The sequence below is a fragment of the Poecilia formosa genome, unplaced genomic scaffold, assembly GCF_000485575.1.
Source record: "Poecilia formosa unplaced genomic scaffold, Poecilia_formosa-5.1.2 Scaffold18, whole genome shotgun sequence".
Taxonomy (NCBI): domain Eukaryota; kingdom Metazoa; phylum Chordata; class Actinopteri; order Cyprinodontiformes; family Poeciliidae; genus Poecilia; species Poecilia formosa.
In genome coordinates, this window is record NW_006799957.1 from 3,780,489 (window position 1) to 3,794,150 (window position 13,662).

The 13,662-nt window shown below is 36.4% G+C and overlaps 1 protein-coding gene across 1 annotated transcript; it reads left to right on the forward strand.

Moving 5' to 3' along the window:
• Nucleotides 1–5,671: 5,671 nt before the first annotated feature.
• Nucleotides 5,672–12,813, forward strand: rem1 (RAS (RAD and GEM)-like GTP-binding 1). The gene is made up of 5 exons (XM_007547055.2): nt 5,672–6,013; nt 8,749–9,137; nt 11,034–11,116; nt 11,809–12,016; nt 12,103–12,813. Exons 2-5 carry the CDS (start codon nt 8,783–8,785, stop codon nt 12,378–12,380), a joined length of 924 nt encoding a protein of 307 aa, XP_007547117.1. The 5' UTR covers nt 5,672–6,013; nt 8,749–8,782; the 3' UTR covers nt 12,381–12,813.
• The last annotated feature ends 849 nt before the right edge of the window (nt 12,814–13,662 follow it).

Sequence of the window (13,662 nt, forward strand, 5' to 3'; positions counted from 1 at the left end):
TTAAACAGACTTCAAGTGGGAAATTCTGATAGTTACTCAAATTTTTTTGAACTCATCATTTCATTTAGCTCAGAGATTTGTGTTCTCTATAAGGATAGAGAACACAAATCAATAGCTTTATAAGTGTTTGAGCTTTTTAATTAGAAAGTAAAGCCAGTAATTGTAGGATAACAGAAAATTAACATTGTTTTGTCTCCATTGTTTCAATAATCAACTGTTTTTTTTCCCTCCTTTATGCTTAAAACAGCTGATCAGTAAAACACATGCGTCACTGTCCTCTACATTTCAGGGATCAGCATTGCCATGGTCTATCAGACGTCAGTTGACATCCTCTTCATATCACTCCTGGTTTTATTTGTGATTTTGGTTGTTCTGGTTGTTCTCTTTTGGGTTTATAGACATTTCAAAAACAGGTAAAGTCTAAAACTTTTACATTTTTGTTTTAGACAATTATTTTTGGTTGGATTTACTTGAACAAATTGGAACACAGTGTCATCGTTTAAGTTAAGTTGAATAGTTTGGCGAAATGTTACTTTAGTGCAAGTATCTGATAGGAGAGTGTAATGTACTTCTCCGGGGTTCTGGTTCCTCAGAAACCTTACGTTGCTGAAGATCTCTGTTGGACAACCTCCACTGCAATTAGCCATCAGAACTAAGCCAGAGCATGCCCAGGATCTTATGGATCACCTTTTGGAAAGATTTGCATTGCAGGCGGAAACTGCAACAGATATTGATGAAATATCCCAAGAACATGTGCAGGAAAATGTAACAGCCTCAACAGTCACCTCTGATTTTTCAAAGAGTACGTACTATTCGCCCCTTTTTTTTAAAATGGTGCTGACCTGTAATTCATTAGGATATGAAGTGATCTAAATTCAGATGAATTGTTTCCTGTATTTGTTATAATACATTTATTATTTTCTGTTTACCTTTTGTGTTGATGCCCCTTCAACTTCTGAAATATGGTCCTACTACATGTTTTTATGAAGATTTATTTGTTGTTTCATTTGTGTCCCCTTCAAAGTTCCAGACAGGATCTCTAAGAAAATGTCCCAGTGGCTCAGTATGGCATTACCTCCATGGCAAACAAACAAACTTCAAAAAAGTATGCTAAAACCAACACCAGCTGTGATTAATTTCATTTTCTGTAGTTTTTGTCTGAAAAATCCATTCATTTTACATTAATATTCTGCCTTCCAGATCAAAGTTTTCACTCTGTTTGTAACGGAAGTCAAGATGAAGCCCAGCCTACTTCATCCTCCAGTCAACCAGAAACCCAGAGTGAAAGCAGTAACAAGAAGAGGAGAGAAGAAGAAAGCTTCCTTTAGACAAAGAATGAAGAACATCCATAACTCTTGTGACAATCACGATTTCTTGTTTAAAAATGAATCTGTCTAACCTGGTGATGAGGTTAGACTGACTAACCTCATCACCAGGAAAATGTTATAAAACAGATTTTATAGGGAGTGTCCATCGATGAACACTGAAATCGAGATGAAACAATGTTCCCTACACAAAAGTCCCCTTTAAATGAACCCAAAATACAAGTATAAAACAAGAAGAAAACATTTAAATATCTTAAAACTGTTTTTGGCTGAATTAAAACTTTCTTGGAGGAATGTGATGATCATACTTCTTGGTGTTTGGTTTGGAGGAAACAAATAAAGAAGTGGTCGTTTATAATCATACTGACAACAACTGAGCATAGAAAATATTGTAGAAATATAGAAATAGATTCTCATAATTTAGTTACAGAAAATGTCGGCAAGCAAATTGAGTTTGTGTCTGAAAATATTTTAGTGCTATGTAATAAAAAGCCTGGAAACAATAAGCAGAAAGTTGGTGACGAAAATTACACATCCTTACTACTTTGCTAAAGTTTGATGCAGTGTTGCTGTTAGGGGGGCTACAAGGTTTACACATGTCCATCCATCCATCCATCCATCCATCCATGCACACAAATACACGCACTCACAATACTGGAGGTATCCCAAGGCGCTCCCAGGCTTGACAAGGTAGTTGCTCCAACAAATTCTGGGTCTTCCCCGACTCCAAAGGGAGGCACCTGGAGCCATCCTGATCAGATACCAAAACCACATCTACTGGCTCCTTTCAAATTATTTGAAATGAAGGCAGAATCTCACAGCTGCTTGAGAGGAAGGATCTCCTGAAACGCTTCTTTGTGCACCTAGGATGCCACAATCTGTCACTGAAGGAGTCCTTCAGTTCAGCAACACCTTCATACATGAGGTGGGAGACATCAGAGATGTTATTTTAGAGTCCTTCTGTCTCCCACCACCTGCACTGGGTCGAGGGAGTTTCTAGGACAGAGCTGGACATCCTGATGAGTTTATCTAACCTTTGCCTCTCAGAGGAAGATACGCTTCTGCATCAACAGCCAATAGTGCAGAAGATGGCTGATGCTACAAAATAAAAAAATCTGGGATGTTGCTCTTTTGCCAATGATTCAGCTGTCATGACCATAGCTCACGGACCTGTAAACTGAGAGCTTTATCATGTGAAGCACTTTGAATTTTCTTGCTTCTAAAATGGGCCACACAAATAAACTTTTCTTGTCTTGCCTTCACTTTTTGGTTCAGCTCTGTGTTTCTTCACCTCGACAGACTGGAGCAGCAGCTGCATTACTGCTGCAGGCCCTATCTGTCTGTCCATTTCATTAACAACACACCAAGAGTCTTAAAGTCCTCTGCTTGGGATATTGTATGTATCATGTGAGATTCTCTTCAACAGCCTATTGACAAATTGATATTTGGTATAATTTTCAAGTTATATAAAACCTAAAAAAATAATAATAAATAAATAAAAATAAAAAAAGGCAAAAGTGTTTTTTTTTCTCTTTTTTGTAGATTATGGCATAAAGATACTTTACTATAGTTTTTTCTGTTATTTAGTTTAATTTCTAAGTAGGAGCTGAAAACCCCAAACTTAGGAAATTACCGCTCTAATTAATTTGTGATTAATTGCAGTAAATAAATACATGTATTGATAATACCACATGGGGGCAGTAGAAGTTAATAATATTATACATTATGTTACTCGAACTGTATGTGTACAACCGAAAAACATCACTGTATGAAGCAATTATCAGAATTAATCTACTTTAATAAACAGTATCAAAAATCTACTCATTTGGAGAAGTAATATTCTCAAATTCACACAAATTCTTAAAATTCTTCTTTGAACCTCAAAATGAGGATTGATGATTGTTCATGTTGCTATGTGGATCTTAACTGCAGTCCCCATGTGAGTTAAAACAATAAAGAAACTAATTTCTGGAACTTATTGTTGTTTAATCACACAATCTGGATGAGGCTAACAGACTTTTGGCTTAACTCAGCATTGCATATCATTACAGGTGGTCCTCTACAAAAATGTACCTAAATTGCTTTGCATATATAAACATTCACTTGAAGAATGAAGCAAGCTCAAAACATCTGCAGAAAAATGGCCAGCTTGCTCATTTACACTAAAAATAAACCTTACTGATTTCACCCAGGCAGTGGTGATTAATGCCATAGAGAGACACTATTAACTCTATAAAGACCTCAACTGACTCTCTCTTCCTAAAAAGGCATCATTTCGACAAAATAAAGTGTTCCACGTGTAACAGGGAATCATAAAAACTAATATTACAACATACAAAAACTATTTGAGTTAATGAGGGGAATACAAAAGAGTTACATTAATTTAAAAAGATAATACTTTTAATACCAGAGCAAAGGGGTAATGACGATAAATGAATCATTCTGCTCATCTGTTTCAAAAGCTGCGGTGCTGTGTATGTCTCTTCAGCTGATAAGGATGGTTATTTTTCTAACTTGTTCATTTACAGATGAAAGAAATCTGCTTTCCAAAATGAGTCATCTGGAAGGAATGGAAGTTCAAGTTTTAAACCAACTTCGAAGACAGATATTAGCTAGAGCAGCCGCTAAGCTGCAGACAGTTCAAGGAATAATAAGCTGCTATGCTGGTTTGGTTAAAGCGAATAGCAAACAGCTTTCCAATGTTCTTATTTGAAAAATCTGATTGAGTTCATCTTTTATAGAAATAAAAAATAAACAAATAGCTTCTGCAGCTTTTAAAGTAGAGTGTTTATGGTGTAGTGACTATGGAAATGCTTCCTCTCGCTCTTAAACCTTTGAACTGCGTGGGGGTGGATGATATCTCAACATCTGTGATGTGTTGAGTTTCATTCACTCACGCTGACACAGAGGAAGTACTGCGTGCCCTCTACCATTTAATTTTCCATCATGTTACATGTGTAAAATATGGAAAGCCATTTATGCCAAAAAAACTATGTGAAGTTTAGCACTAATGTGTAACACTTTTCCTGCAAACATGTCAAAATAGACTCTTATAATTCTGATAGCCTGTGTTTTTCATTTGTGCTGAATTTTAATCATCTCTTTAATCCAATTATGAAAAAATGAATCTGATTCATCTGTAAACTGATTTATGCAGAACATTCTGGTCTTACTTCTTAAAGGTCAGCCTGTGGCCTTTAAATTTTCCAACTTCCTACTGCAGTTTCTTATTGAACTCACCTCCTTTTTTTGGTTCACCACCATTTCTCACAGTCTTCAATCTTATAAAAGTCAAAATACCAACTAAAACTTCCTAATGAAATTGTCAAATTTTAGAAGAAATGTATTTACCTAATACATCCACACATATATTGTCTATGTAGTGCCTACCTCCAGCCGTCATCAGTCCAGATTTGGGGTATCCTCTGAACAGGTCATGAGTCAGTTTATTAGCACATTACAGAGACACACATTTACAAACAACCCATCTCTGAGATCAATTAACCAAACAGTGGTTTTGGACTGTGAGAGGCAGCTGAAGTAACTATGCTTCCACAAGGTGAACATGGAAACACCACACAGAGTCTAAGGTGGGCAGATTTCTTGTATTATCCATTATTTCAAGGCATCTTAGGGAATTGACTGTTGCACAAATGTCTAATTTATCAGACAGTCCAGTGGCTGAGTCCATATCCTCTGCTGTGAGGTCCAAATAATCTAACTAATAGTAGGGGCTCTTCCACACCAACAGTAGCATGAGTTTGGGGTGCAGCGGTGGTGTAAAGTGCGCCACCCAGGCATGGAGCTGTCAGTCCTCTATTCAGCCGTCAGCTTTGAGTCTCAGCCTGTTTACCTTTGCTGCATGTCTTCTGTCTCTCTCACAACACGCTTTTCTGTTCATTCACAATCATATGAAAGCCACTAGAGCCAATGAATTAAAAAAAAGAAAACAGAGTAGCAAAACTGTGCTGTAGATTTTTGAAGACTTCTTTTAGCATCTTGTGATCTGCTTTTAGGGTGAACTTGCTTGGTCTGCCAGATCTTTGGATAAAGTAGCTTTCTTCTTGCCAATTTTCCATAAAGATCAAATTTGAAAAGCACATGATGAATAGTTGTACTGCCAAACTTCACCACATCTCAGAAAATATTTAATCTTCAGCTAACAATTTGATCTATAGCTGTCATCTATGTTAGTCTGGGAAATCTAACACTTTCAGCAAACAATAAAACAGAAGAAATGTTCCATCAAAAGAAAATATATTGTTTTGTTTTGTTTTTTATGTTTTTTTAAACAAAATTTAGAACAATAGAACAGAAGAAAAGACGTAAGCCAAGCCAAGTTGTTTCATGTAGTTAAACTGTGTCTTTTAGATCAAGCAGGAAGTGACCAAAAATGTTTGCTAAAGCAGCTCACCCTCCACTCTGATAAAAGTCCTGCACACTCTCCCTCCTCAGATATCTGTTTCTGCTCTGCTGTCTCTCTTACACACACACTCACACAGAGGGAGGCTGATAACTGTGATTCCGCTGCTGAATTTTTAACGCTGTTGTGGAACTTTTTTTTTTTCCAGCCGGGGTTACTGTGGCACCGGGATACTATTACACTGACAGAGACGGGGAGACCGGGCTCAACTCTTTTCTGTTGTTTACTGAGGCTGCACTGACCCAGACTGTGCATGGAGTGTATGGTAGGTCCAGATATTTAAATGAACTGATTGTCATGACTCTGTAGCATTTAAGCATTGCGTGTGTTAAGTAGTTCCTGTACCGAGACAGAAATTATAAAACTTGTAATGCTGTATTTTTAAAAATATTATATTAGTTGTGAAATGATGACTATATATCTGTACTTAATTTTAGTGCATATGAGCTAATGATATTTAACATACAAGGTAGTACTTTTAGCCTCACATAGAGTCTATTCCCTGTGTAGACTTCTGTATAAATCTGTGTATGTTTCGTTTCTTCTTGAGATTTCTTGTTACCTAATAAATAAGTCTGGCTTAACGGAAGTTAATAAAAAAATATGTTAACTTGCTAAGTTGTGTATATGTTTTATTGCCTGTGGGATTGTTCTTGATGAAAACACAAAGAACATTGACAACTTTGCTGTCAACAGATAAGTCCAATTTCTTTAATAAGCTGAATAATTATAAAGTAGAGAGCTGGTCGTTCATGGTTTATGCTTGGACTACAACTACGTAGCTCTTGGCCGGTCTAAATGGTGCTCACCATCCTGCCTGCCATTCTTGGCATCTTTAAATGCTTGAATTATTTATTGCAGGAGGTTTGTTTAAGTGTTGCTGCTATGTCCTGCACAGCTCATATATTGGAAAGTTTTATATCTTTCAAATAACCTTTTGCCAATACTGTCTACGCAGTATTAATTATTTGAGTCATTGTTGTTTTCCATGTAAATCAACTGTTGTGAGAGGTTTGATTAGTTTTTGAGGACAGTTTCAATTCAAATAAACAGAGAATATAATTGCAGAACCAGCTGTTTAGTGAATAAAAGCTACACCTATTTAACTTTTAATCAGACTAAAGAGTAATGAAGTAAGTCAGCTGAGTTATAAACCAACAAACCAGAATCCCTTTTTTATGGCCCAGTATGTCTTAAGTGTAGTTGTATAGAGTAGTTATGAGTAGTCAGTATATAACTCAGTACAATCTAGATCAAAATTATACCTTTTAAAATAAATCAGTGCAATTGGAAAAAATATTCCTAACACACACAGACACATGCTTCAAAATGTTGTTCATGTTACAGCTTTTCAAATATAACAGTTTTTTTTTTGCTAAGCAAATGATTATGCAGAGAAAACTGAGTATTTTTTCAAAGGATAAAATGTGAGTAAAATTTACTCCAAAACAATAAATATACACACTAAAAATGAGCAGTAATGGGTGTAATAAGCATAGTTATATGACACAGTTTCTATAGAAGAAGAACTGCTAGTTAGACAAAAAATATTCCAACTCAGTTATTCAGCTTCAAGACAAAGATGTTGATCCCTTGAAAAAACAGACACAAAAAAAACAGTCTGATGCAATCACAATAAAGTCTAAATATACTTTTGAGATTTTAATTGCCTTATATAGGATCAATTCAGTCTTTAAGATATTTTTCCTGCTCTGAGTATCTGTTAGCTTCCTGCATCCATGAGAAGTTTTCCGATTTCCAGTGGATCACGAGAGGTATCCACTGCAGTTAAGCTACTGACTACTGAAAATGCTCCACACTGCCCATTTGAAAAATGTTGACGTTCCTTTAAGTAACATTTAAAGGAATATTTTTAATTAATAATAATTAATTGTATTATTATTACTATTATGAATAATACTATTATCAATCATAGTATTATTAATAATAAATAATAATTAATAGCATTATTAATTATTATTAATTAACTTATCCAAACCCAGGGAAACACCAGAAACACAGAAATATCAGAAATATTCTAAAAAAATATAACAAGGTTTAAAAATATATATTATTCTGTATAGTTTGATGCTCTTGCCAATTAAGTATTTTGTTACAAAATAGAGCCACAATATCTTACAAAGGCATCTGAAAGATAAAAAAACACATAAAAGACACAAATAGCTTCCTGAAATTCCAGGTTGTTTTCTTTTACAGCAACAACATAATTTTGAAACAGATATTGTGACTATTGTGAGTGAAAAAAAAATAACGTGACAAGCGAAAATTAAAATGAAATTTTAAAAATTACATAATTTTTCTTTTAAGTATTTAAAATGTTTGTATTGACAACTAATTAACTTTTATGTTGAGTTCTTTCCACCAATGGTGTAAAGCTATTGAAATATAGGGTTATTTTGAAATTGAGCACAAAGTTTTGTTGCCAGAAAATACTAGAAATTTAACTTACTCTTCTTTGTGAGTCACAATATAATCCTCATAGAGTTTAAGTATTGCTTGAAACAAAGAAAAGTACTTTGAAATATATCAGTATAATTGTTCCTCCTTACCTTTCTGTCCACCTCTGTCTCACCTATCTCTCCCAAATATATATCTGCTGGTGTCTGTCAGCAGAGAGAAAGGGTTGTGTGATCTTATGCAGCAATGTGACTCACTTGCTTTAGGAGATAAACGTTGTGACTTAATCATAAATTTATCAGACCATTGTCATGTTTACTACTGTGTTTAATGAAACTAAAGTTGCACCGCTTCCTCTATGAGTCCTAAAGAAGCTGCACTTAAGGTGAAGAGGAAGGGTCAGGTTTTCAGTGTGCACGCTGCCACATTGGAGTCTGCATATTTTTAGGTTTAAGAAGGACGACATCTCATTTCTAAGGATCAGTGTTTCGCTAGAACCACCCTGTATATACTTTTAACATACATCTTATGCTTTATAACATCGATGATTATAAAATTTAACCTGTCCCATTTTCCTTATAGGCCCATCCCGTCCTGATGCTGTTACCGTAACATTATGACCCTTAACACTCAGAGAGATAAGGAGCCTCTGCGGCGTCGAGGGAGCACACCAATTCCTCCCCTCTACCAGCAGCTAAGCGGGACTTGGGACCTTCAAAGATCCCTGAGCACACAGCCGGACCGTCCCGGTCCAACTCGCAGTCACCCTCCTTTAGGGCAGTCAGCATCTTACCATCCCGGAGACAAGTCCCTCCACTACCGCGCTCACTGGAGTTCTGATTCAGATGACGACTCACAGAGTGAATCAGAGTGTGTTTACAGAGTGGTGTTGCTTGGCGACCATGGTGTCGGGAAGACCAGCCTCGCAGGCATCTTTGCTGGAATCACGGAGAAAGATGATCAACCTGGAGGTGGGACGCTGTTTGTGGAACTCTTTAATAAATTAGTTGTCAGTGTGCTTTCATGGCTTCAGCAGTGCTTTAATTTATTGCTTTTTCATTAAACAAGATGTTCAATTTATTGCACTCTGTAAATATCTCTGTGAACTCTGGTTTCCATCAGTCATGACAGGGTCCAAAGTTCTCAGCATCATTCACAGGAAATGAAGCATGAGGACAGTGGAAACAATGACCGTCGTGTTTAGCTTGCCACTCTTTCTCTAGAGGCGTAGCTGTCTCAGCATCTTCCATCCGTCCTCACAATCACAGATTGATTCTACGATCTAGAGATCCTGGCACCATATGGCCCCCACAACCCGCCACAGTGCTCCTTGTTCTTCTGACTGAAGACAGCTTCAATCACAGCTGCTTTGTATTTGAAAATATATGTTAAGTCTTGTACAAAGGTTTTTTTTTTGCACACTATTTATAATCTTTGGGGTACAAAACATCACATGGATGCAGAAAACCAGGCTTCTCTGCTCAGATTTGTGCACAGTATCTTTGACTTTGTTGTGGTATGGCAACCTTGACTGGCCCGACATTATTGATGAGCTCTTGTGTCATGTGACTTTGGGCCTCTGGCCATGATTGGCAGCCCATATTGATCCATTAGCAGTCTGACACACTGTGAGGACAGGGTTGGTGTGCAGTTAGTTGTACTGAATTAGCTCTGGGTTTTGTTTTTTATGTACATATTGTTGACTCAGAGATTGTTTGTGCTTTTATTGTTTCCTCATTTGTCTCAACAGTCATTCTGGTGGTAGATGTGTTTTAGTTTTTTGAACTTTTGTCCAGCTTTTGGCCAAAGTTGAGGCTCTTCAGAAACCAGTTTCACTTTGAAGATTCATCACTTTGGTTTAAGCTGATATTTCCATAAAGTTGATAGTTCAATTTAAATGTGAGCTTTAGACAGCACGTCAAATGCGATCTAAGCAACTGAACTCAACATTTTCTTCTCAAGAGATTGTAAATAAAATAGAAAAGAAAATGTAGAATAACATGAACAAGTTTGGAGGAAGTGTTTAACCAGTCCAATAGACACCATAATCTGATTTTACCCATAAAAAATACATATTAACTTAGTTTAGTAGTCCAGGATTTATGATTTCTAAACACTTATATTTTTTTCAGGTCATTTCAGAAATTTTTTTTTTATTTAAGTTTACTTGTATGCATCTTAAGATCATATAATGATAAAGATAATACTTGATGTTAATCTTGTTTTATAAATGGCAACAAGAATTTGACAAGAAAAAAAAGAAAAGCCTGCAAAATGTTGTAACTTTAGTAACCAATCAGAAACTAAATGTCATCAGCTGTAATGAAAGGAATTTCACAGTAAATTTACTTCACTGTTTAGTAAAAAGTCAGGGACAAATTCTGATTTTTTTAAATTGGTAGATGTGTGGACGTCTTATATTATTATCATTACATCAGTCTCATAAAACTGTCCTGAATTGACAAAATATGGCAACAAGTTTCTAATATGGCAACAAGTCATCCAAAAGTAGCAGCATTAAATGACAGGATAAGTATAAAAAGAATCTTGTTAAGTTTATTTATTAGCATCAACTTTTCACAAAAGGGTTTGTTCCAAATAAGATTTTATCAAATGTTTTAATTCTCATAACTGCCAGAGTAATTTGAAAAGCATTCACATTGGAAAAAGAGAAAAGAATCAAAAAATATTTTGCACAAGGGTTATGTCAAGTTTATTGTTATATCTCATGTCAGCAACAAGGCAGCTCAAAATTAAAAACCTTTTTATATGAATGAATCCAAAACTCAAATCCAACATAACATAAGAAATAAGATATGTTAAATTTTCCCAGCTGTTTATGTGCCTGTATTTATTGCTCCTCACAGTGGAAACATATGAACGGACACTGATGGTGGATGGAGAGGAAACAACACTGATTGTCATGGACACATGGGAAGGTGATAAATCGGTATGCTGCATTTGAGTGAGTGTATATTGGTGTGGAAATATCTCTAAGCGTGAAATATAACTTCTTAGTTCTGTCCAGATAAACAAGAAGCATGTCGTGAATGTGTGTGTGTATATGTCATCATCATTAACAAAGGAAAAAGTTCTGAAAATGTAATCAGACCATGTCTTTCTAAAAAATGTAATTAAAAATCACAGCTTTGCTTAAAATCCAGCACAACCAATCAATTGTCTGGGTATTAAGCATTTATTTGTGTTGGTAAGTTACTTTCCAACACAAAATTTGTGCAACCATTAAAAAAGAAAAATGTAGTATTGTTAGACATAATCATGGTCAAATTGACCCCATTCATTCAAAGGTAAACAGAATTTCTTTCTGTAGTTTATTTACCAACGTAATGACTATTACTTATTAAAGTGTTTGTCAAAATTCAACAATATGAATGAAAATGTACAATCTGGTCTTTAAAATCTGGTCTCTCCTCAAACGAAACATCACTGACTTGATAATGTTAGTATTTTCTAAACAATAAGAAACCACAATAGAAATGTTTGTAGAAAAATAAGTATAGCTATGCCACAACCCTATGTATGTGTGCATAATCCCAAAAGTTAAAGGTGATTCACTTTTTACTATCCTTTTATTCTGTTTAGGAAAAATTAAGAAGTGTCTGTCATTGTGTCCTCTGTTAGGAAAAAGGAGACCCAACCTGTCATGATGACTGCCTGAAGGTGGGGAGTGCTTATGTTATTGTTTACTCTGTCACCGACCGCTCAAGTTTTGATTCAGCTGCTGAGCTCCGCATAACACTGAGGCGCGCTCGACAAGCCGAAAATCTTCCCATCATCCTCGTAGGAAACAAGAGTGACTTGGTCCGGGCCAGAGAGGTCGCTGTGGAAGGTGGGGTCACTGATCCATGATTGAAAAATGGCTAAACATCATTTGATCCTACTTTAATAATTTAGCATCTTTCCTTTCTTTCCTAGAGGGCAGTGCTTGTGCGGTAGTGTTTGACTGTAAATTCATTGAGACGTCTGCATCCCTGCAGCATAACGTGTCCGAACTGTTTGAGGGTGTGGTCCGACAGATTCGTCTCCGTCGGGACAGCAACGAGGTCACAAAGCACAGAAACTCAATCTACAAGCGTAAAGAGAGCCTCACCAAGAAGGCCCGGCGTTTCCTGGATCGACTGGTGGCACGAAACAACCAGCGAATGGCAGTTAAAGTGCGCTCCAAGAGTTGCCATGACCTAGCTGTCCTCTGAAGGCTTGCTTTCATCAAGACTTTTATTGTGACTTCTTGAACGATTGATTACCTGCTTGTGATACTGTGGAAAATAGCATCAGCTGTGTCTATCACGACCAGCGGGTCAGGCTCAGACAAAGCTGTCACTGAAAGATGAATGAAAAGAAGACACTTACTGTGACTGTGGCTCCCCTGTTTTACTGTTTAGTGTCAAATTCGTTGTGACTTTACCTCCAAATGACGTCAATATGAGGATTTCAGATGAATGTAACAGATCACCATTCTTTGGTTTAACAGTGGCATGGGTGTGTGTAAGTGCGTGTGTGTGTATCAGTAGAGGTGATGTGACATTGTTCATCATGGCGAACCTGATCACTGTGTCCACCCTGTTGTTATCCCGAGATTTCTTGTGTTCAGATTAATGTGCTAAATAAAATTTTCAAGTCATAAAATCATGTCTACTAGAGCTGTACAAAAATACTTCTTATGTGATTTTTAAATATTTTTTTTAATTATCATTGCATACTTGGCAGTGTCTATTGAAAAAGTGAAAGTTCTGTCATTTTTTACCCCTTCATCCTGCCCAGTTTCCTGAAGATGATATTCTGCTGATGTTAAAATATGACACCAAACCAAGTCATGTTGGTTTTACTATCATTACAGCCTTATAAGGGTGAAACACTGCAAAGTTACATAAGATTTAATTTTCCAGAAACCTAGCACTATATATACATATATACCAACCTGATTAAAATGTTAACCACATAATCTGAAAGTGAGAACCCACATGATTATCTAATGTTATGTTAAAAGTTCATGCAGGAGGTTCCTGGGATTTCCTACAATACTGCTGGCTTTACCCATCCAGGGTGTGAGGTAAATGAAAGAAAGACAATGACAACTTTTCAGTGGTGCGCTTGAAAAGTGTTCAGATATGAATTCATCATCCATGTCATCAAGTGAAGATCAAGGAATATGGTGGGGTCTGGGGGATTCTCCACAGAGGATCTGTTTAAGTTAAGTGGCTCGTGGTCACTCTGTGGTTTTATTAAAGCCAGTGATCATGTCTTTTGATTTAGCAACTCCCAGTAACAAGTTGTTGACTTTGCTTCAGTCTGTAAGCCATCACACCTCCTCTCTGTATGCTGACTTGACATTTTTATTGATGAAATCCACTATGGTAAACTTTGCAGATGACATAATGCAGTTTGATCTGTGCACTGCTGCACAGTGAACAGAACAGGACTGAGTACACAACTCTGAGGGACCCCAGTATTCAGCGCCTTTCTGTCAAAATGCCA

Excerpts from the sequence above, each read along its gene's own strand:
- rem1 (XM_007547055.2), top strand. The coding sequence starts at position 8,783 with ATGACCCTTAACACTCAGAGAGATAAGGAGCCTCTGCGGCGTCGAGGG. Across the intron at positions 11,117-11,808 it reads CATGGGAAGGTGATAAATCG|GAAAAAGGAGACCCAACCTG; the intron begins GTATGCTGCATT and ends GTCCTCTGTTAG. Across the intron at positions 12,017-12,102 it reads CAGAGAGGTCGCTGTGGAAG|AGGGCAGTGCTTGTGCGGTA; the intron begins GTGGGGTCACTG and ends TTTCTTTCCTAG.